General features: G+C 36.1%; 1 protein-coding gene across 2 annotated transcripts in view; it reads right to left on the bottom strand.

Annotated features, from left to right (window-relative positions):
• SLC12A2 (solute carrier family 12 member 2) overlaps nt 1-25546 on the bottom strand; it is a 95608-nt gene that overhangs the window by 52160 nt on the left and 17902 nt on the right. For both annotated transcript variants that reach the window (XM_040241762.1, XM_040241763.1), the window contains exons 2-7: nt 17211-17330; nt 15882-15957; nt 15478-15573; nt 3892-4031; nt 2109-2219; nt 1429-1537 (exon numbers count right to left, since the gene is read on the bottom strand). In XM_040241762.1, coding sequence (XP_040097696.1) covers nt 1429-1537; nt 2109-2219; nt 3892-4031; nt 15478-15573; nt 15882-15957; nt 17211-17330 — 652 coding nt within the window. The remainder of the gene's footprint in view (nt 1-1428; nt 1538-2108; nt 2220-3891; nt 4032-15477; nt 15574-15881; nt 15958-17210; nt 17331-25546) is intronic.

The following is a 25546-nucleotide window of genomic DNA, read 5'->3' as shown; positions in this document are numbered from 1 at the left end:
CTGAGGCAGGAAGAAGGTTTAGCTCTTTTGAAGAACTAAAAGAAGGCAAAGCTCTCACAGTTCGGAGGAGATGAAATGAAATGGAAGGGATCAGCAGGGGTGAGATCATGCAAAATTTTATTTTATAAGAGTTTAGATTTTGTCCTCAATATAATGAAAAGCCAAGGTGGGCACAGGGTCATGGAAATGACATGGTATGATCAATGCTTATGTGGATGCTGCAGAGACAATGGACTGAAGGATCAGCATCTGAAGCAGGGAACCAAGTAGAAGGTGACTGTAGTGGTTCAATCTAGTGATAGAATTATGTACTGATGAGAGAAGGATTAGAAAGAGAGCAAGTAGAAAACACTGAGATCCTGATTTCTTTCATGTATCAGGATGGAGAAGTTCAAGAATGGTGAGTTAGGATGGACATCAAATAAGCAGTTGAATATATACTTATATCTGGAGTTTAAAGGAGAGACCCAGGAATAGAAATATGTCAGTCTCTTGAAAGCATTTTGAAACAGGAGAATAGATATTGCCAAAGGAAAGAATACAGTTAGAAAGCCCAGGACAACCCTGTACAACTCTGACATTTAGAGGATGAAGGAAGAGAAGGGGAAACAGGAGTAAAAGACAGTGACCAGAGAATTAGGTAGGAAAGAACTCACTAGAATATGGTGTCTGACATCAAAGGAGAATGGGACAGCTAAACATAATGTTGCCCAGAGTCAGGAGACTAAAAAACAAGGAGTTTTTGTCAGCTTAACACAGGCAGACCCTTTACCCTAAGGGAAAGCAACTCTGTTGCTACTGCAGCTCTTCTATCTGGCTTTCATTCTGCCGTGAAGAGACAGGTGCAGAACAGCAGCTCAGTGGAGGAAGCAGGGCAGAGATACAGAAAGACACTTTATAAAATAATAAATGACACGTAAATTACACCTGTAGTGAAAGTTAAGAGGCAGAATGAAAAGGGTTATGGAAGATGAAAACTGGAAAATTCTCACACAATTAAAAATATAAACTGTAGAATTACATCAAGAAACTATTTCTAGTTGCTTTCACAATCTCAGGCACTTTGAGACTATTTTGTTTAAATACAACTAAAAGAAGGGAAAAGCAACATTAGAACAGAAGTTACAATTTCAGTAACAAATTCCCCAAATGAGAACAGAAGTACTTTTCCTCAGTAACACTGATTTCTCTTGTTTTATCACCTTTCATTTTGCTAATGATGAAAAATGAAAGATATAAATAAAAGTGATTTTTTTTACTCCAATTATACAATAAACATAAAGAAACCAAACTAAACTGGACTGTCAATTAGTGTTAGTCACTACACCAAACTCAATTACATTACAAAATATGAAAAATGTACTAAATTTATTTAACACTAGAATGCTATAATGTGCACCTTAAAAAAAACATTCTTTCTTAACTTACACTTATAACCAAAGAAACCTTTGGGCTTCTTGCTCTCCAATGGGATAAATGTTCCTATGACGAAATCAGCTATAGCAAGTAGTAGAATCACCAAAAGAACAATCTGCGCCTGAAATTTTAAACGTTAAAAATCAAAATCAAACATACTGTGTCGATACACCAATTCAGTGCCACTGGAATATCACTCCCGTTAAGGGAAAAGATTTCTGTCTTCGCAGAGCCTCACACAGTGCTAAGCACAAAGCAGGTGCTTAATAAATTTTTGTTAAAGGAACAATCTCAGAATATTCAATACACTGGGGGAAAATGGATAGCAAAAGTAGGGTCATGCCAACTATTTCTATAGTGAGTTAAAGATGTGCATGTTAGATGCACTAACAACACAAATGTTAAAATATAGAAAAAAATTATAGTACTGATATTACCTTTAGTAACTCCCTCTGACATACCCCACAATTCATTTTTTTCTTACATACTCTTTGATTACCTCATTAAATGACTATTATTTCCAAATACTCCCCACCTTGCCAAATAGAAATGACCTTATATGTAAACATCTTTGAAAATGGCCACTTAGGAACCTTCAAAATCTAAAGGCACCTTAGAAAATACCTAAAATATAAGCTCTAAAAGTTTGTACATTCAACATTTACAGAGGTCCCAATGATACCATTACTTACTTTTGCCTCCCACTCCATTCCAGCTACTGAGATACCTAAAAGGATCACCACTGTAATGGCTCCAATAATTCGGATATCATTGATTTCATCTATCATAAGTATGGAATGTTCCTACAAAAAGAAAATAATAGAATGAAAAATATTATTTACTTCAGCTAAATTCTTCCTTTTTGAAACATTTTAGAGATATCACAGTTCTTCACAGATAGAACTTGAATAAATTCCTATTTAAGGAATGAATAGGGATATCTAGCAAAAAAAAGAATGAATTACTGTTTACTATTAAGATGTCACTTAAACATCTGAAGACATCAAAAATATGATCAAATATTAATACTGCTATATTTACAAAGACTCAAATTTTAACAAATGGATTGCTAACAAGCCAAAAAATTATAATATGACTAAGTAGTACTAATAGGATTTTTTTAAAGTTACAAAGCAGAAATATATTTTGTATTCATTGTAGTTAGTGAATTCAGCTTTCAACAGTCTCTTCCGTTGCATAAGGAAAAGAGATGAACACACTTTCATACAGCTGTCCAAAGTCACACTGTTCCATTCTAAGAACAAAATTATTTGTGGCTAAAATAATGACATTAAAAACATATACTAAATTAAACAATGAAAGACTATGAATTCTTAATGATTATACTGTTTGCTTACTTCCTTTTCTCTGTCCCTCTGGCCTAGGCATCTAAGGTCAATGCCAATGCAAGTATCAGTCCTTTTCAGATGTTACACTTCCTAATATACCATATACTACAGTATAAGAAGTTACAACCAAACATGAACAACTACAGGTGTCATTCAAGATTCTTCTCAGTTAATAAAGTTGAATCCTACTTCTACTGCTTTAACTACACACATAGTAATTACTCTTTTCAACTAAGTTCTCTTCTCAACTCCAGGGCAGTATCATCAACCACTTCCTGGCCAGCTTGACTTACAGATACCAAATCAGACATCCCAAACTGAAATGCTGTGTTCTCTATCTCACGGCAAATGGCTTTACCATCCATCTAAATCAGTCCTCTTTCCTTGTTCTCTAATTTCTCACATCCCATCAATCAAGTCTACTTACTCAACTTATTAAAAGCCACTCAAATACATCTCTTCAGCTCCACTCATCACTGGTTTAATATTCACCAACATCTCTTCTCCCAGAATAGCTACAACCTTTTAAATTGTCTCCATGTCCAACTGTGACTCCTCACAATTCTCTACACTGTAATCATATATTTCTTGAGGCACCAAATCTGATCATCATGGATCTCAACTCCAGTTAAGATACAATCCAGGTTTAACAGCAAACAAGACCCTTCCTGACTTGATCCTTTCTTTCTTCCCTCTTCTTTTGAACTTCGTGCCACTTTGTGCTTCAGCCATACTGAAATATTTCCAGTTTTGTCTTTGTTTTTTTTTTTTAATAACACACCATACTCTACCCCTTCTAGGTCTTTCTTTTCTTTCCTATTTCCCTCATACCATATCTCACCTCTCCTATCTGGGTGCTAATGTCTTCACTCCCTTCCTTTGAAAATGCTGTCTTGACACTTCTCTGCCACCCTACTCCTGGATGGTAAATTAAGTGATCCTCCTAGTTTGTCAAGACCTCCTGCAGTTACCCATTTCTGACATTTGTTGGTCTATGTCCCACACTAAACTTCTTGAAGGATGAGTTTTATGTTCCTTGCTGCTTTCCTGGCATCTTACATGGTGAATGGCATGTAAATCCTCAGTAAAGATCCAGAAAACAAATGACTGGAAAAAGGTGAATTACCTTAAGCAACTCCACCACAGTTTCTGCAAATCCAACCACATACATGGCAACTGCGACAGCATTGGCAAAAGCGAAGATCAGGCCAATTGCACCACCAAATTCTGGCCCTAGACTTCTAGATATTAAATAATATGCTCCTCCTAAAGAAAAGAAAAAAACATAAGTACTAATGTTAGAATTTTAAATGTCAAATAATCCTTTCAATTACACAAGAGTTCACAAACACATGCCATCAGTGAACACAGCAGTTAAAGTAATAGGCGAGTGGGTGAGCATATTTTTAGGAAGAAACACCCAGAAAGAATTCTTTACAACCCACTTCATTCATAACAGTTCTGAACATCCAGAAAATCTTCCTCACATTAAATATAAAAATCCTGCTATTTAAGTCCCTACTTTCTTTTCTAAAGCTTAGATTAAAATGGCAACAGCCTCCTCCTCATATTCAGAGACATCAAGATCATTTCCCAATGATTTTCTAAGTAACATTTTTAATCTTAAATAACATTTAAAATGATAATTGACATGATTTCAGTTACTTAGTGTGGTAATTTGCTGAATGTGAATACTAAAGAAAAATGAAGGTAGCACAAGAAATTTAATGAACAGCACATACTGACATCCTGAAGAGACATAGTTTTATTACATGAGTGAGTGAAAGTCACTCAGTCGTGTCCGACTCTTTGCAACCCCATGTACTATACAGTCCATGGAATTCTCCAGGCTAGAATACTGGAGTGGGTAGCCTTTCCCTTCTTCAAGGGAGCTTCCCAACCCAGGAATTGAACCCAGGTCTCCCCCACTGCAGGTGGATTCTTTACCAGCTGAGCCACAGGGGAAGCCCAGTTTTATTATAATAAAACTTAATTTGTATTAATTTATTAATAAATTTATATATTTAATTATTTATATTATAAATTCATATTTATATTATAAATCCTGCCTAAATGGCAGAGCAGACAAAGACATTAAATGAGCTATTATCATGAAGCAAGTATTTTTCTAACTTAAATCAGTATTTTGATTCTGAGTCAGAGTAATACTTATCTAAAGTCTCTAAAAGCTCCCCTAAATCTCTAATTTATTTTTGGTTTCTAGGTCATAATCAACTTAGTTTTAATAGTACTGAAGTTACATTAAGTTATATACATTTTTCTAGACACTGATGAAATATTCTGTTCTTTTTGTTGATCAGTAGCTCAGTTGTATCTGACTCTTTGCGACCCCGTGGACTGCAGCACATCAGGCTTCCCTGTCCTTTACCATCTTCTGGAACTTCCTCAAACTCATGTCCACTGAGTCAGTGAGGCCATGCAATCATCTCATTCTCTGTTGTCCCCTTCTCCTCCTGCCTTCAACCTTCCCAGCATCAGGGTCTTTTCTAATGAGTCAGCTCTTCACATCAGGTGGTCAAAGTAGTGGAGCTTCAGCATAGTCCTTCCAATGAATATTCAAGATTGACTTCCTTTAGGATTGACTGGTTTGATCTCCTTGTTGTCCAAGGGACTTTCAAGAGTCTTCTCCAACACCACAGTTCAAAAGCATCAATTCTTTGGCACTTAGCCTTCTTTATGGTCCAACTCTCACATTGATACATGACTACTGGAAAAACCATAGCTTTGACTAGATGGACCTTTGTTGGCAAAGTAAAGTCTCTGTTCTTTAATATGCTGTCTTGCTTTGTCATAGCTTTTCTTCCAAGGAGCAAGTATCTTTTAATTTTATGGCTGCAGTCACCATCTGCAGTGATTTTGGAATCCAAGAAAATAAATTCTGTCATTGTTTCCATTGTTTCCCCATCTATTTGCCATGAAGTGATGGGACCAGATGCCATGATCTTAGTTTTCTGAATGTTGAGTTTTAAGCCAGCTTTTTCACTCTCTCACTTTCAATAAAGAGGCTCTTTAGTTTCTCTTCACTTTCTGCCTTAAGGAAGTCTTAAAACCATATAATGAGGAAGTCTTAAAATCGTATAATGAAGACAAATGCAACAACAGATTCTACAATTTAATAAATTACTAAATATGCAAACTTTATTTTGAAAATATCTGTAATAGGTTTTGGGGTTAATTTTATCAAGTTTCTCAAAATATTCTATACTTTAAACCTACCCACCAAAACTTCCTCATTACAGTACAGCAGGCACAGATACAACACTGTAAAATAACTATGTTACTGCTACTGCTGCTAAGTCGCTTCAGTCGTGTCCGACTCAGTGCGACCCCATAGACAGCAGCCCACCAGGCTCCCCCGTCCCTGGGATTCTCCAGGCAAGAACACTGGAGTGGGTTGCCATTTCCTTCTCCAATGCATGAGAGTGAAAAGTGAAAGTGAAGTTGCTCAGTCGACCCCATGGACTGCAGCCTACTAGGCCAATTAAAAAAAACTTTCTTAGTAATTCACTTTACCAATTAATAATTTTTATCATCTTTAAAATTCTGAAGAAAAAGAATTGCAACCTGATCATTTAGTATTAGTCTCATTTTTTTAAATGAGATGAAATGACAAAAATTTTCCCCAAATACTTTTGAACACTAAAAATTCTAATGGACTTACATATAATGACAATTTTTATGTCAAAGAGCTAAAGTTAAAGATATTAAATCACATAATTAATCACACAGAAAATCCCTAGAATATCACTGAGTGAACTCCGGGAGTTGGTGATGGACAGGGAGGCCTGGCATGCTGTGATTCACGGGGTTGCAAAGAGTCGGACATGACTGAGCGACTGAACTGAACTAAACTGATAGTTTATGAACATGTCATTTAATCTCAATATCAATAATGAATTAAGACAAGTATTATTACCCTGACTTAATAGATAGGACAATTAAGTCACAATAAAAGGTAAACTGAAATCAGTCAGCCACTCATGTATTTCAATAGCTGATAATATTCTTTAGAAGGAGAAATATACCAAGAGAACCTATAAAAGCAGAGAATTCAGTTGTTATGTGTTTAAAGTTTTGATTTTCTGAAATTTCAAGGCTTTATATTACTAATAAGAAAAAATATATATCTTAAGATGTATTTAACATTGGTAAAGATAACTGGAAGGGAAATAATGAATGTAAGTAACAAATTCTGACATTTCAGAACTATTTAAAAACCTTCCACTAATTGGGATACCTAAACTTAAAACCTAGGACCTACCTAGTTTCACTACTTTTTAAAATATTTTATTTTTTTTAGTGAAAATAAAAAGTTACACATGAAGAATATTTTAAAAGCATCTGCTCATCTTCCTATAAATTCCTGATGAAAAGCAACAGTACTCCACCCTATTTATTCTCATTTCTATTCCTGTGTCCTTGAGGCAACCAGTTTTAAGAGCTTTCTCCCCTCCCTTTTTTCCCTTAGCAACAAATAGTATAAAAGATCTACTGCTCTGAAAGGCTGGTCTATTTACTAATCAACACAGAGTGATACATACCTTAAAATGTTTATTTTTTAATTAAGTAAAATTACACATTTTATTTAATTCTAGCAAGTACAATTGACTTTTGAAAAACACAGGTGTGAAATGCACAGGTCCACTTATATGTGGATTTTTTTCAATAAATACACTGAAAATTTTTTTGGAGATTTGTGATAATTTGAAAAAACTCACAGATGAATCACATGGTATAGAAATACAGAAAAAATTAAGAACAAGTTAGGTATGTCTTAAACACACAAAAAGTATGTGGATACTAGTCTATCTTTACATAGGCTTAAGGTAAATGATACCTAATACAAAATTAATGTTAATTTTCTTTCTAATACATTAACTTTGCTCAGAGAATTAACATACAAAACAAGCTGTGCTCTGTTCCTCCCTCTCTGGTAATTAGAGAAACTGTGCATCATGCCAGATAAGTGGTTTTTTAAAAATGTAACAGTGTTTATAATACTATACTATGAATATGACTATAATACTGTATGACATAAAAACTGTACAAGGATTCATTCATTAGTGTAGAGGCTAGGCTACCATGATACAATCATATCATTATACTAGGCTACAATAAAGCAATCATATTGCTGCCTCTTTGTTTTCAAGTGTGAATTGCTATACCTGTAAATAAATATAAATTCCATTTTTCATATTCTCTTTTAAATTGTTAAATGTTTTTTTAATTTCTCACATTTAAAAAAAAAAACTTCTGTTGGAACATAGTTGATTTGCATGATGTCTTACTTTCAGGTATACAAGAAAGAATCTTTTCATTTTATCTCTAGTGTTAGTAATACATGTAACATATATAGTGTTTTGTAGCATATAAGACAGTATTAATGCAGTTAACAAATGATTCATCTTGTAAAAAGATGATGTAAAACTTATGCATCAGTATAACATAGTACTGTAAATGTACTTTTTCCTCACTAGAATTTTCTTGACAACATTTTATTCTCTCTGGCTTACTTTACTGTAAGAATACATATATGTATGTATATAATACAAATACACAAAATATGTGTTAATCGATGGTTTATGTTACCTACAAGGCTTCTGGTCAACAGTAATCTATAGTTAAGTTTTGGGGAACTCAAAAGTTATACAAGGATTTTCAACTGCATAGGGGTCATCAGCATCTCTAACCTATGTGTTATTCAAGGGACAACTGTATGATTATCATTCCCATTTTACATATGTGAAAATTCAGGCTTACAGAGGTTAAGTAACTTGACCACAGTCACACATATAGTAAGGGAAGAAATGGGCTTAAACTCAAGTCTCTCTGAGTGCTTATTCAGTATAGTATGTGAAATTAAATAAGACTTTTTATTATCATTGAGTAAGCTGAAGAGTATAAAAAATTATGATGCATTAAAAGGAAGCAACAGAAAAAATAACTATTTTATTTACAAAAAAAATCTGTTGTTCAAGCAAACACAGAAAGTCGGTAAGAAAAGATCCTCATGAACTCTCAAAATTTGGCAATAAAATGCCCTGTCTTCTGAGTGTAGAAGACACCAATGAAGCACACACGAGAGATGTTAAGTAATGACAATACTATACACTGGGTTCCATTATTACTACATATTGATTTGGGGATACATGTCCCTGCAGCTCTCAGTAGATTTCACACCAATAACCAAAACTATGACTAGGTTAATCAACAGCTATATGATTACTGGCCATAAAACAAGTCACTATATATTTCAAAGAACTGAAATGACATAGCATTACTGACAATAGTGCTGAATTGAATGTATGGACTTCCCCTAAATATGTTTTAAATTATGCAACATATTTTAAAGTAACCCACTAGTAAAAGAACAAATCACAAGAGAAATTAAAAAGTATTTTGAACTGAACAATAATGAAAAGAGAACCTATCAAAATCAGTGGGATAAACCTAAAGCAGGAATTACAGCTTTAAGTGCTAATATTAAGAAAAAAAAAAATGACACTTCTATTGAAAGTAAGTAATATGCAATCAATGATCTAAGCTTCTACCTTAAGAAAACAGAAAAAAAGGAAAGCCTAATGTAGAAAAAAAAAAAAAGTTAAAACCACAGGTGCAGAAAACATTAAAGAAAAATCACTTAAAGTGAAAATTGGCAAACTCTTTGAAAAAGTTGCCAGAACTCTGAAAAGAACAGTAAATTGAAATACTCCTGAGAAATTAAATTTGTAATACACACACACACATATATACAAAACCACAGGCCCAGGAAGAAATAAGATCGATTTTACAAAAACTCTTTCAGAAAATTGAGGAAGAACCAATACTAGCCAACACCCCTTATGAGTTGAGCTTAATCCTAATACCAAAACCTGACACAGATTATTACAAAAAAAGAAAAATTTAGAAAAATATTTCTCATGATCATCGATTCAAAAGTCGTTAACAAAATGCCAGCAAGTAAAAAGCAGCAGAAACCATTATATTTTTTGACCAAATAGATCTTTGATCTTTGTGGGGTTTATGCCACGAATGCCAGGTTACTGAGATTCAAAATACCATATAATTTTGATAATAGAATAAGAGAAAAAAACACATAGCCATTTCAACAGATGTAGAAAAAGTGTAACAAAATCCAACATTCATTCATGATAAATACTACCAGCAATCTAGAAATAGAACTGTCTCAATCTGACAAATTACATCTTCCAGAACTACTCAGTATATTCAACTCAGTCCCCCTAAAACTGGCAACACTACAAGGATGTTTATTCTCACCGCTTCTTCACCATGGTACTGGAGGTCCTATCTATTTCAACAGATTGACAAAACAGAAGGAGAGGGAAAAAGAGAGGGAGAGAAGAAAACACTAAAGATTGAAAAGAGTATAAACCATGTCTGTTCACAGATGATGACTTTAGGTTTTGCAAAGTCACAGAACTAAGACACACAAGTCTACTGCATTTCTACACAGTCATTAAAAACTTTGGAAAATGAAATTTACAATTACCATTTACAGATTAAAAACATGACTGAGGGATAAATTGAACAAAACATGCAAGATCTCTATACTGAAAAATATACAACAGTGCTGACAGAAATAAGATCTAAATAAACAGAAAGATACCCCATGTTTAGAGACTGGAAGATTCAATATTGTTAACATGACCATTCTTCCCCCCCAAAAAATTTTTAAGAGTGAAATCCCAAAGTCCCAGCGAGGGTTTCTGAGTTTAGAGAAATTGATACTGCCAATTCAAAAATTTTATATGGCAATACAAAGAACCTAGAAGAGTCAAAACAATTTTGAAAAAGAACAAAGTTTAAAGACTTAGAACTTATAAAGCTAAGCAATCAAAACAGGGTCGTCTTGGAATAACTGGTATCAGAATAAACAAGTCAATCGAACAGGATACAATAAAGACAATACACAGAAAATTCGGTTTTCAACAATAGCACCAAAACTAATTCAGTATGGAGTAGATAGTTTGTTGACAAATGGCGCTAGACAAGTGGCTATCTATGGCGGGGTGGAGGGGAGTGACAGTAGCAGGGAGAAACACAATCTCTGTCTCACATGATGTGAGCCTGTTCATAGTTAAAAATCTAAAACCCATATTCAACAATTATCTTTGGATGAACTGAAATACAAGGAATATAAAAATTTGATCTTAGTCACATAGGTAGGTTTCTACTGATTTGAGATTCTCAGAACCACCTATTAGAAATTTGATGTAGTGTGGGCTTTTATTTGAAAGTGTACAGACCTCTGTTTTTAATGCTCCAAACCATAAAGTGGTTGAAGAACTGTTCCCTTCTATTGCTCAGTTCATATAATACACTATAAATCAAAAAGCAGAATTTATATCTCCATATTATAAAAGGCTGCCTGTGGTTGTCCTCTATTTCATAAATGAGTTGAAATTCAGCGATTAATGGTCTGTGAACAGAAGAAACTTTGGCCTGTGAAATCTAGGAGACGCAGATCTGAGTGACAGTGGAAGCTAGCCAGCACCACCTGAGTTGCAGGACCTGTAAATTCTGTAAAACAGGAGCTTTCAAGAACACTGGCAGGATCTGTAGGACGGGAAAGAGTTCTGGGCTGCCTGTGTATATGGCTAGGGCAGGGAGGATGCCGGAGAAGGCAAGAGGGGACTCCATCAGCTAGTTGGCGGTGCTAGTTCTACTCGGTGGAAACAGAGGCCTGAGGTTCTCCAACTTGCCACTAATAGCTTCAAACAGTACCCTCCTCCCATTATTACTATAATCCAATCAAGACTGAAACTAAAAACCTTGCGTTTTCTAACTTTTACCTCTTTTTCTTTCCAAGTTTTACCTCTTTTTCTTTCCCTGAATGTTTCCATATTATTTTTATCCTAGACTTCATAATCAGACACTGTTATACTTCTTTACAGGGCTTCCCTGGTAGCTCAACTGGTAAAGAATCCGCCTGCAATGCAGGAGACCCCAGTTCAATTCCTGGGTCGAGAAGATCCCGTAGAGAAGGGATAGGCTACACACTCCAGTATTCTTGGGCTTCCCTGGTGGCTCACTCGGTAAAGAATCTGCCTGCAATGCGGGAGACCTGGGTTGGATCCCTAGGTTGAGAAGATCCCCTGGTGGAGGGCATAGCAACCCACTCCAGTATTCTTGCCCGGAGAATTCCCATGGACAAGAAGAGCCTGGCTGTCTGCAGTCCATGGGGTCACAAAGAGTTGAACACGACTAAGCGACTAAGCACAGAACAGCACATTTCTTTACAAGTTGACAGTTAATTTCTATTTTTTAAAAAACTATACTTCTCTAGATTCTACTTGTTTAAATCTCTAAAAGGTACTGTTAAAGTCAATGTAAAGGCTACTTAGTAACATAAAATCTCTCCTATGGCATAAAGAACAAAACACATTTCACACACTTCCATGGAGTTGGAAGCACACACCTTATAAAATGAGAATAAAATATTATTCAGTATTAATGCAGAAAAATATATAATTCAGTTAAGAATCAAGATAAAACAAATTAAACTGTCAAACACTACCTCAAAATAGTTTATATTAATTACTACATGCTCAAGTTTAAAAGAGGGCTCTTGAAAATGAAATTATTAAACAGAGCAACCACAATCAGCAATATTTTGAGTAAAATATTTTCTTGTTAATTCCCTTAATAGTCAACTTTCAATCCTCAGTGATTGGGCTAGAGGGCATCCCATGCAGATACTGCTATTCCCATTGCATCTCTACCAAACTCTTTGCACCCTGACCTTCTAGATAATTCCAACTCTCCTGATCTCCTCTTATGCAGCCCTTTCAAGGAAGAAGTCAAAATTAAGTCCTCAGTGATTGGGATAGAGGGCATTCAATGTAGGCACCCCTGGTCTCACAATACTGAAAGATAACTCCATCTATACATGAACCAAGTCTGAAAGTTTGTTCTAAACCATAACCCCCTCTCTATCTTTTTGCTCCCTGCAAAATTTTATTGAACAAGGATTCCTTGTTCCAGAGAGATTCCCAGTCTGGCATTTGCTGCTGTCATCCTACAGTCTCATTTGTAAGTTCCTCTTTTCCTTGCCTATTCTCTGCTTCCAGGAGCTATAGGCACAAGGTGATTCACACTGAGTACTTCACAGGTGCTCTTATTAAGTAAAGCGTTTACAGAATTGGGATACTCCAATTTCTTTTTCTTCTTCACTTATCTTGTAGAATAATTACCTAAAGGATAAATCTCTTATTAATTTCTTTCTTATACTGAGTTGAGGTAAGGAAATTTTCAATCAGAAAACTTGATTCACCCTAGATTCTTTATCAGTTTTCAAAATAAGTTAGTTCTCTGGCATTCTGCAAAGGTAAAAATGGGGTTTTGTGCGTCTGTGTAATGTCTGTAAAGCTAGGGATTTTATCTTATATTATGCTTTCATTTAAATCAGTTATAATTAGTAGTAGTACTCCTGTTCAAACTATCCAAAGTGTTAGGTTTTTCAAGCTGGCTCCTCAGTCCTTTTAATGGGAAACAATAGCCTTTGTTATCTTCTTTACCTACTGATGAGAAAAGATGTCTAGACTTGTCTAGTGCATTTCCTACCCAGATATGGAATCAATAATTTCTCCAAGGTCCCCTGGTTCCTTTGAATGAAAATACACAATGTGGGCACTAGGGGCGCTCACTGGTACTGGGCTGACCATCTGTGACAGGTGATTTTTGTGGAGAGAGCTAAGAAATACATTCTTTGGGATATGACTCATACTGGTGTTTTTAATTTAGAATCATGAATACAGAATAAAATGTAATCTCACCAGTTTTATACCTATATCTACTTTTTCCCATGTGGAAATACTGTTTTACCAAGAAACCAAAATAAATGCTGTTAGGGATCTTAAAGTCTATGAAGTATATATAAAGGAGATAGGAGTTTACATTCATTGCAAGCATCTATAGGAACTCTCACTGCAGATAATGCAGCTCACTTATATTCTATAAAAGATCAGCCAGGTTTCTAACATCACTGACTGATCTAAATGAAAAATGAATGCCTTCTAGGAAAGCTTCAAAGTATTTGGTCATTTCTTTAAATTAATGGCTTCTCTTTTCCTATAGGTTTCATTATCTCAGCAAACATATTTACTTTGTTATTTAAGAATTAACTGGTAACATAAGAATTTCAAATTATATAATTCCATATATTTATTTATTTATATATATATATGGTTTTTTTTCCCTATAGTTAGTTTACTCTGTAAACTAACTTAACATTTTGAGGGAACTCAGACAAAACTGAAACATGGTACTTTGTTGGGACACAGCTTCACGCATTTCACATTCTCATACTTTGTCTGTGTCCCAGGACAGAAGATTAGATACAAGTTTTTGAAGTATTTGTAAAAATATATGAAAACTACTGGTAGTAGTGCATGAAGTGGCTTTTTAGTCACAATGCAGGAAAATCTATACTTTCCAGAAGTTTGAACTCACACAGAGAACAGTCTGGGGTTTGTGCTGACCGTGGGTCCATGCCCCACTCCCCTTGAGGCTCACAACCTAGATTTGAAGGGCTGAAGACAAGGAGAAAGTCGACGATGATTTGCTGATCCTCTCAAATAACTAATACTGCATCAATTTCTCCTTCTACTTCCATTCCCTAATAGTAGCAGAATGAAATGAAGCATGGGGCACCTAGTACACAAGCAACCAAGAATCTCTCAGCATTGCCTGATTAACTCTTGGGCATACCCACATCTTAGACCCCAACTTCATGTACACATGAAACAGCCAACACATAGTCATAACTGTACTGATATGAGCTACCAGCTTCCCCTAGAGCCACAGTGATTGAATCCTCTGGTACATAAGATATATGAAGATGACTGGGAAAAAATGGAGAAAGAACCAGATTCAGCTTTTCAAGTACTAATACAGATAAAGCAGAAATTGTATGTATGTAACGTTAAATACAGATCTGCAAAATAGTTGAGGCAGATGGAACAGGCAGATGCCTTCCTCAGTTGATTTGCTGTGATGAATTTATAGGAGCTGGTACACATCTTCTCTTCTTTCTCTCAGCATCTTCCCCTCCAGCTGAATGATGAGTTCTGCTTTGGAAATGGATTTCTTTTTTTCTTGTTCTCAGGGGTCCCAAAGCCATTCTCCTGCTGTCTTGGGTATTCTTCCTGGGAAGAGTAAAACCTCACAAGGCAGATCTTGTGGGCTCCAATACAACAGGCCTCAGGGTACCCTCAGAAAAGAGCTGGAGTTGAGGGTATGGATTCAGAGCCCCAGGTTTAACTTACACAAGCTGTTAAGACCATGAGGAAAGAACTCTGCCTACATTTCCTTCAGTGGGGAGGAACGAGGTGACAGTATTGTATAATACTGACCAAATGCAGGCTGCACAACACTAATCCAAGGGCGAAATCCTGGGAGGAGGTAACAAAGGGTGCCTCAGTGGAGAAGAAATCCAGTTAGAAGCTCCATTCTTGCTACCAGACACCTGAACAATTTGAAGCATACATGTTTGCGTATGGATCAATTTAAAATTTATATTCAAAATCTATTTCAGAAGTGCTCAACAGCAACTTTCTTGCCTATATAGAACCTAAAATGTTGTTTTTCAGGTAAAAAATAGAAATATTTTAAAATCTGTTTATTTAGTGTCAGTAATCCAATGATGATGACGTGAAAAGACTGAATTTACCTCCTCGTACAAACCCATTAGTAGCTATTGCTGATGTAGACAATCCTGTGATAGTTGTCACAACAGTGGCCATTGCTATTACAATGACTGACAGACCTTTAGGGAGAAAGAAAAGAAAACTTGAGAATACTTTCAGTCTCATTTAAATCTGCCACATCTACAACTGATGAGTCTAAGTATACTGAATTAATATTATAACTTACAAATTATCTTATTTTTAACCCATTTTAGATCAAATCTAGAATTAGAAAAAGGGACATGAAGACAACTGTCTGACACAAAGGAGAACGTAGCTTAGAATGATTCCAACGGATTGAATTTTATCAATTTTACAGCCTACAGATGCACTCAGTTACTTTGCCTACTCATTCTCAAATGAATCAACAGTATGTAACTTGACTCACCTATTCCAGCTTGACCCACAATCCATGACAATCTAATAAAGAGCATCACTCCCCAAATGTTTAACATACAACGTACCTAGAAGAGGAAGAGCCAAGTCACAGATCAACGTAATTAAATACAATACACAGTAAATGCTCAACTAGCCAATAGCTGGATAACATACTTTTAAAACTACAGAAAGTCATTTCAAATCTCTTATACGAAGATTTTCTTTAACAGATATTAAAGAGCTTTAGTGAGAGCTTCAATGTGAGCTAACTAAAGTATAAGTATGATGTAATATATGAGTGTGTATATATTTTACACACACACACACACACAAATTATCTGAAGCAGCAGAAGCAAATGAACAAGAAAGATACAAGGACTATTTTAAGACTTCCGCGCTAAGGAAGAGCAGTGTATGTTCCCCTCTTTTCAATCCAACTAAGTTTAATTTTTAACTTACTCCTTAATAACATCCTCATTTCATAATTTCTAAGTAGCCTTAAATATTCTGTAATATTTGTCAACTCAAATGCTAACTGTTCACACGTTTCAGAAACCAAAACTCTTTGTAAAGACAGTATCCCCAACTTATTTTTACTTTTATTTATTATGCTCATACATAGTATATAGTCTTTTGAAATGCTAAAATCTAAGACTAGGCAAACAATACAACCCAGAGCATAAAATGCATTCTACCAATTAGACAATAAAACTATGACTAGAACTGGAATTTTTCCTCTACTCCCCTAAATGTCAATACAACTCTAATTTAGCACTTCTAAAGTCTCAATCAGCCTGTCTACTCTAGTTAGATCCTTAGAGCCTTTTCAAACATAGGGGAAAAAAAAAAACAAAGAAAATCTGAACCTTAGTTACCTAAACCTGTCTACTGGTGTGATCTCAACATAAATATTTCTCCTGTATTCTGCTGCTTAACTTCCACACATTTCTCTTCAAAAGACAATCTGGTAGCAGGACAGGAAGCAGGCACATTTCAGCCATGCTGCCCGCCCGGCTTCCTTGATCCTGCTGCTTCCATCAATGTAATAGCTTCATTCTTAATTTCCAAGAAGTGACAACATGTGAGATTCATAAGAGGTTGTCAAATATAATTCAGAGGGAACCAAGTATAGTTCAATTAAATGAATAAGCATATTTCCTTTGCCCAATTTAATACCCAGAAGAAAAGGAGGTGTAAGTAATTAATTTGGTTCTCCTTAAAAAACAGATAAAAACAGTTTTAGGAAGAGAAAACATTATTTGAGAATTAATGATAATACTAGGAAGACTTTCTAATAAACAGAAAATGTGACTCTAAAATTAAGTCTACAGGTACATACTAGTACACCCTTAATCCAGCCAAACTTCACGACTCCTTTACTTTCCGCAGTGTATGTGACCACAGCCTCTCTGGTTGGCGTGCTTTCTTCTCCATTTGCAAAGCCATCCTCAAAAGGTTCCTGGTCATAAGAGAAAATGTGAATTATGCTTAAGAATTATTTAACATTTAAAACCACTTGATAAAACAAACATCACTAAACACACTTAACCATGTTTAAGGACGGCACAGTACAGAATTCCAAGAACCAAGTTTCTAAATATTTTACCTGAAAGTGAAAGTCACTCAGTTGTGTCCGACTCTTTGCAACCCATGGACTATACGGTCCATGAATTCTCCAGGTCAGAATACTGGAGTGGGTAGGTAGCCTTTCCCTTCTCCAGGGGAATCTTCCCAACCCAGGGATCGAAAATGTAAATCAATAAAGTGGAAGAAAACCTTAATCACTGAGTTTTAAATCTGTAAATCTTATTGTGACAGCAAATCCATTTTAATAATTTCAAATTTTAATTACACTTTGGTGTTATCCAGAGAACACAAAGAATACTATTTGCTAAGTACAGGCTAGCCAGGTGGGTCAATTCAGACCTTGTCTCTCTAGCCACAACTTCATACTGCCTGGATGCATCCAACCCATATCTGAAATTTCAGTGTTAACACTGTCAAACTCCTCTTTGGAACCAATGAACAGTTTTCTCTGTACAGCTGCTGATAGTACGACTCTGTTGGCCCCACGGTTCACTCCTAACTCCTATCTTTACTCAGTACTTCATTCAGTGCTCTTCACTCTTCCCCAGCTTTTCTCAGATTCAGACATGAACTGGTTGACACGGTGCATTTTCACAAGTGTTTCCCTCTAAGGCTTTTATGTATGTCTCATGTCTGATTCTATAATTCTTAGTTTCTGTTCTTTACATTCTCTTTTCCTGTCCATAGTTCCTTTTAAACAATCATTTTCAGTGGTTACACCCTCTACTGAATTCTGAAAATAATTTTTCTCACAAAAATGAGCTGAAGCAAGTTTTGTGTTACAACAGAGTGAAATGTATGTAATAAAACAAACTTCCTTTTTTTTCTTTGACTTCTGTTAGCCAAGTAGATTCAAATGCATTGTTGCTGATGGTTTTTCAAAGTGCTGTCAACCAAGACCTGCTGTTGTTTAGTCGCTAAGTTCTGTCCAACTCTTTTGTGACCCCATGGACTATAGCCTGCCAAGCTTCTCTGTGCATGGGATTTCCCAGGCAAAGACACGAGTGGGTTGCCGTTTCCTTCTCCAGGGAATCTTCCCGACCCAGGGGTTGAACCTGCATCTCTTACACTGGCAGGCAGATTCTTAACTACTGAGCTACATGTGTTTTTCATTTATCCTGGGTATACACATAGGAGAACTGCTAGGCCATGAAGTACTTGTTGCAATGACTACATCTTTTCATCTTTCTCACCTCTTCTTCTCTATCAGACTGCAGACTGTCACTCCTCATTTATTCAATGTATCTACCTATTTTTAGTCCTCTTTCTCACGTAGAATTTGACATAAACCAGTAACAGATAAACATGTTAGAAACATGTACAAACAGGAAAAATACCATCAGGGACCTGGTAGCTCAGCACCCCACTTTGGCTTTACCTCCACTGTCATTTATGTTCTAGACAGTAGGACATCACTGATGAGTTCCCCAAGCCTGGCCCCCAAAAGAGAACTGATGACTTAACTGTTCCATTACCCAAATAAAACAAGAACAAAAATGTCTGCCTCTTAACTCAATTAACTTTAAAATAGTCAGAAGTTCCTTAGATTTCACTCTAGAATATTTAATGCTCTTCAGTTATAAAATAACACTTTAAATTATTATATAACCTGCAAGTATTACAAAGAAAATTCAATATCTATAATAATAAAGAGAGACTTTCTATTCCCATTTCTATTAAAAGAAAACTAAAGATGTGTGTACCTAATAGGCTACTTTCTCCAAGGCTAAGTACTAATGTGGGTGTCTTTAATAATTCAGAAGCAAGATGGCATCTCAAAATTTTTGCTGTGGGTGTTTATTAGAATTCCACCTCAAAGTTGAAGATCTAGCAATAATTACACTACTTTCCACTATGAACTATATTTAAAACACAAAGTAAGGTTTTTCTGCATGAATAATGTATTTTAAAACAAAGATGAATCCAAATAAACTTTTAACTTCCTTATCATCTTACAATAGCTCTACTTTAAAAAGTGTTATTAATCTTTCAAATACAATTCAAAAATTAAAATCAATTATGTCATTTATATTTAAATCAATAAATTTAAGTTAATGAAATTGGGTTTATAATTAATTTCCAAAATCATAAGAAACCAACGTACAATACACATTTTGTTTCTGTAAATACATTAGTTTCAGAGAAATACAGAAACTGTTGAGTATGGCATTTTATCTACACACGCACACACACTATTATATACAAATCTTACTATCAGAAGAATTTCACATGTCCGATTATGGACTATATATCATACTGACAGAAGGTACATAAATAAAATATTTTATCTACCATTTTTAGACAAACGATTTTTTGTTTTTTACTGCTTTTCATATAATGAATACAATGTCAAAAATAAATGATTTTTTGGATAATACCATATTGAATGAGATGGACCAAATTAATTTAAATATATTTGGGGAAATAATCTTTCAAAATGTAGCACTGAGAACCTGAACCTACAAAGCAGGGTTTGAGACTGGGAGCAAGAACGGGGTGGGGAAGAGAGAAAGAGGCAAGGGAAACAATGGAAGGCCCTCTCTGGAAGGCCCTCGGTGACAGGAAGGATTTCTCAATGAAACAGAGAGAGATAGTGATCAATTACATCAGTCTGAAAAGAAAATGATTAATTCAATTGGACATACTGAATTTGAGGAGCCATGAAACAAAGAGTTCTACCAGGCTATTAAAAAATTCATGACTGAAACTTAGGAGAGGGGCCAGGGATAAAGAGCTAGTGGGAGAAGCCATGGGAAAAAAATGCAAAGAGAAACTTTGGGAGACCTAAGTAACTGACCATTTCTCTGAGACTACAAAAAACATAAGAATGAAAGGGAACTCTGATTTCCATGGTCATCATTTCTTTGCAGGGAGTAAAGTAGAATTTTTACACTATGGATACTCTCCCTTGTATATTCAAATTTCTACCTCAACTTGATCATTCTTTTCTCCTCTAATCATGGTGATCTTTTTGCTATACACTGCATATCCCACCTCCAAATGCCCAGCCAAACTTGCTGAAATACTATACAGTATATTCATCAATGAGCTCACCGAGCTGGCTTCACCACGCTACAACACTGAAATGTTTCAGGACATTCAAAGACTTCTCTGCTGCCAAATATAATAAGTCTAATGTACATTTTTTAGTCTCTGTCTCAAAGGTCTTTTGAAGTAGCTCATGATACTGTTGACAAACCCCTCTTTCTTCAAACGTTTTTTGAAATACCATACTCTCTCAGCCTCTTTCCCCCAGCATTTAAATGGCAGAAGTCAATTCAACACTTGGTCTTAGCCCCATCTCTTTTTTCCACCCTATTTCTTCCCTGTGGTCATCTCACCGGACCTGTAGCTCTAACCACCATCTATATGTGACGAGTAATAAGTGATGGCTCCCATACACTGCCAGATCAGGTCTCCCCTCTGAATTTCAGCCCGCCATGTAAATACTCATGTTGTCACTTGAACAGCTCCTTATGTTTACTACTCCAGCTCTTACCATTAAGAAAAAGAGAAACTGTCAGTGTCTCACAAACAACAACTTTTTTCCAAATGAAAAGGAGAGGGAAGTAGTTTCTCTGTTTTGGATTAGTTTTTAATTGTTAAAGGTTTCAGTGAACACTTAAATATCAAAAAAGGTATTTGATCAGAAAGACAGTAAGTTCTTAATAATTAACGTTGTTTATAATATAAATTAATTTAGATTTATTCTGCAATGCATCTCTTTAAGAATTTACAGTTTTTCAGTTTCTAATATCCAAAAATTAACTTGTCTTTTAATTCACTGGTTTAAATTATCTTTTACATATCAGAATTCATAGTTCATATTCTGCATGACCTAAGAGAAAATACTACTTCAATACAAGGGGTTGGTTTAATGATGATTCCTCAGTAAAAAAAAAAAAAAATTCTTGCCAAATTGACCTGTTGTTTCTTCCCTAACGTTTAAGAATTTTCCTGAGTATTTTAGAGACAACCTAGGATGAAGCCAGGTTTCTTTTTACAATAATGGACAAAAACAAAGCTTTAGGGAAAAATACTTATCCAAGGATTTTTTAATTACAGTTAAAAACGTCTCACTGGCTCTGTAACCTAGAGTGCAGTAATATCTTCTGTGTACATCCTCACCATGAGCACGCCAATGCACTTTTCATTGACAAATGTTTTAAGTACATATTACATTAAAAATGTCACAGTTGTTCTCTTTCTTTGGACATCGCAGTTATTTAAGTCCACAAAATTTTCATCTCAAGTGTACAAAGTAGTATAGATGGTGTTTGTGACATCACTAGACAAGGATGTGAATGCCCACGAAAGATGATCGTGCAGGGATCAGAATGATTTATGATCACATGCTTTCTCCAGAGTTGAATAAAGGGGCTTATTATTGTGCAAAGGAAAATCAAGACTGTCTAGACAGTGCAACTTCTGAATACAGTTAAAAAATACTAATAACACATTTGGGCAAAGCCTATTCCCTATCTATTCATTTTTATACAAATTCATTCTGTTTTTACCATTAAACTGGTAAAAGCTTGGTAAAAAGTATCTCAGCTCAGCAATTTTAGATCACAGCAGGCAAAAGACAGTAAGCTACACACTTTTTTTTAATTTGGGAGGAGGGGAAAATGTTTGGGTTTTTATTGCTTTATTGATGTTTTAAAGAACTGAGCAAAGCTGTATCAAACTATCTCTTGAGGTCTATGGCTACTAAAATATTGTTTCCAGACAGACTCAAGGCTGCTGAAATATGGACACCCTTTGAAGAGGGAAATGTTCCAATCCCTTAAAATAGCTCCTGATATTCTTTTATTTGAAGATTCTACAGTTTCAAAAAGCAGTTTCTGGGCATAAACTACAACCACATCTTTCTATTCATTCATTAAACAAATATTTACTAATTGATTTTATTAAGAACCATCCTAGGGACTTTTCAGCCCTCCCAGAATTCATATTTTTATAGTAGAGACTAAAAATGAAAGGTGGGTTTTCTATCTTTTATCCAGGGCATTTTCTACTATACCAATAAGTCTCAACCAGTCAAAGAAACAGTTGGGTGCTTCTTTTCAAGTCACAGCCTCTTTATGATAAAGTTTGTTTCCTATGTAAAATGGGATAATAATCCCTGCCTATGTGTACCATCTCCTTGGAGTCTCAAAACTATAAATAAAGATCAATGTGTTATAGCCACATATAGCAGCTGGGCCTTCTTAGAGCTTGACTATCAAGTCAGCTGATATGACTTGATTGTAGTACAGCAATTTAACTTTGAGTGCCATGTGAGAAATGTGAGAGTGTGACTCACAGTTAATACATTTCAAAAGGATTAGCAGAAAACTTATTCCTAGGTGGCCTGGCTTTTCAATGCCTGGCCACTTCTCAACAAGGACAAGATTACACACTCAGTTGACCCCACCAGAATAAAGGCAGCAGTTTCCCTGGGGCTGCACATGTCTCAGCACCCACACAATGCTGCTCTCATGGCACCTGCCAGGAAGCTCAAACCCACCATGTTAAATGGAGGACCAAAGTGCATGCCAGTGAGCATTCCTTAACTCTCTTACAACTAGGGACCCTTCTCCTTCTGTCCCCACACTGTATCTCTGATATATATGTTGCATTAAACCTCAATCATGCTTTATGGTCTCATGAATCCAAGAGGATGACAGAGGACGAGATGGTTGGATGGCATCACCGACTCAATGGACATGGGTTTGGGTGGACTCCAGGAGTTGGTGATGGACAGGGAGGCCTGGCGTGCTGCGGTTCATGGGTTCGCAAAGAGTCAGACACGACTGAGCGACTGAACTGAACTGAATGCATGCTTCTGTGTAAAGGTCCACTTATTTAGAGGAAAAAAATTTTCTATTAGTGTTACCTTGGCAACTAGAAAGTAGTTATTAAACTAATACACCAACTTACAGAGTTAATGTGAGGGTTGTATAAGATAGGGTATTCATTTACATAGAAACACAAAGTTAAAATTATTGAAGATGAAAAGTGCAAAAAAAAAAAAAACAACAGGAAATAATATTAGATAGCTTTAGTTTTTCAACATGACAAAATTATATGTACTGGCTAATCACTTTCTGGCTGCCACAAAATATGGGTTAATGAATCATTCACCCTGCCAAATGAAGACTAGGGAACTACACTGCATTACAGCATTGTAACTACGAAGTAACATTTGGATTCTGAACACAACTGATGTGACTTTTTAGACAGTAAATCAACCTTACCAAATCATCTGAAGCCACAGGGGAAAAAAAAACATGAACAGAATACAATGTTGGGGGCAGAGATAAGGCTGTAAAAGTTCAAATGTATTTAACAACTACATATTCAGAAGATTGAAAAAGGAAATGGTAACCCACTCCAGTATTCTTATCTGGAGAATTCCATGGACAGAGAAGCCTGGCGGGCTACAGTCCATGGCTGGTCACAAAGAGTCAGACACGACTGAGCATGACCAACCTAGGTAGCATATTCAAAAGCAGAGACATTACTTTGCCAACTAAGGTCCGTTTAGTCAAGGCTATAGTTTTTTCTGTGGTCATGTATGGATGTGAGAGTTGGATTGTGAAGAAGGCTGAGCGCCGAAGAATTGATGCTTTTGAACTGTGGTGTTGGAGAAGACTCTTGAGAGTCCCTTGGACTGCAAGGAGATCCAACCAGTCCATTCTGAAGGAGATCAGCCCTGGGATTTCTTTGGAAGGACTGATGCTAAAGCTGAAACTCCAGTACTTTGGCCACCTCATGCAAAGAGTGGACTCATTGGAAAAGACTGTGATGCTGGGAGGGGTGGGGGGCAGGAGGAGAAGGGGACAACAGAGGATGAGATAGCTGGATGGCATCACTGACTCGATGGACGTGAGTCTGAGTGAACTCCGGGAGTTGGTGATGGACAAGGAGGCCTGGCGTGTGCGATTCATGGGGTCGCAAAGAGTCGGACACGACTGAGCGACTGAACTGAACTGATGCATAGGGTGGTAGCTACTCTCTACCAGAGAATAGAGAAATTTTTAAATATACAAAAATGCTTATCCTTATTCAGGTTATCAAGTTATCTATTCATTGATGTGTCTGTGGCTGCTGCGGCTGCTAAGTCGCTTCAGTTGTGTCCGACTCTGTGCAACTCCATAGACGGCAGCCCACCAGGCTCCCCCATTCCTGGGATTCTCCAGGCAAGATACTAGAGTGGGTTGCCATTTCCTTCTCCAGTGCATGAAAGTGGAAAGTGAAGTCGCTCAGTCGTGTCCAACTCTTAAGAGACCCCAGGGACTGCAGCCCACCAGGCTCCTCCGTCCACAAGATTTTCCAGGCAAGAGTACTGGGGTGGGGTGCCATAACCTTCTCCAGTGGTTGCAGCAGACAATGCTAAAAATTTCTGTTAACTACAACCACCAAAAAGGTCAAAAGTCCAGCATAAGGGTGATTACATATAAGTAGAACTGAAACATTAATCCATTCCAGAAGTTTCAAATTCTTCCAAATTAATATTTGTAGTAAATGAAAAACAAGTAGGAAAAGCCTATTTAACAGTGCAACAATCTGCCTGAGTTGTTAAAATACACAGTATTTTCATCTGTTTCTGAGCAATTCTCTTATCATTTCCTATAACTACATACACACATGGAAAATATCACAGAGAAAAGGATGGTTTTTTTTTCCCCCATGACTCTCAAAGAGTTTGACTCTGGATATGAATTGATTTTGTAGGTTAGGCAATAATTTGGTTTTATATATTTGGACTCCTATTATCTGTCTGGCTTCCTTTCCTAACAGCCAGCATTTACTGAAAGCCTACTGTGTGCCAGACACTTCCCTAAATGTTTACACATACTCTTTCCCTGAACTGCAACATCTTTGAGAGATAGATATAATCTCCACCTAACAAAGGTGGAAACAGTCTTTTGATAGGTTAACTTACCCAAGCCACACAGCTGTTAATGTGGCAATGAAGAGAATCTTCTAAACGGGAGAATTCCACATATTACAGTGAGTGAGCCAAAGTGAATTATTTTAAGCTGTCTATTTTGAGTAAGAGGACTATAGACAAATTGCCCAACTTAAGAAACTGTCCGGCTT

The sequence above is a fragment of the Oryx dammah genome, unplaced genomic scaffold (assembly GCF_014754425.2).
Source record: "Oryx dammah isolate SB20612 unplaced genomic scaffold, SCBI_Odam_1.1 HiC_scaffold_5, whole genome shotgun sequence".
NCBI lineage: Eukaryota > Metazoa > Chordata > Mammalia > Artiodactyla > Bovidae > Oryx > Oryx dammah.
Note: the sequence above shows the minus strand (reverse complement) of the source record. Positions and strands in the feature narration are given on the sequence as shown.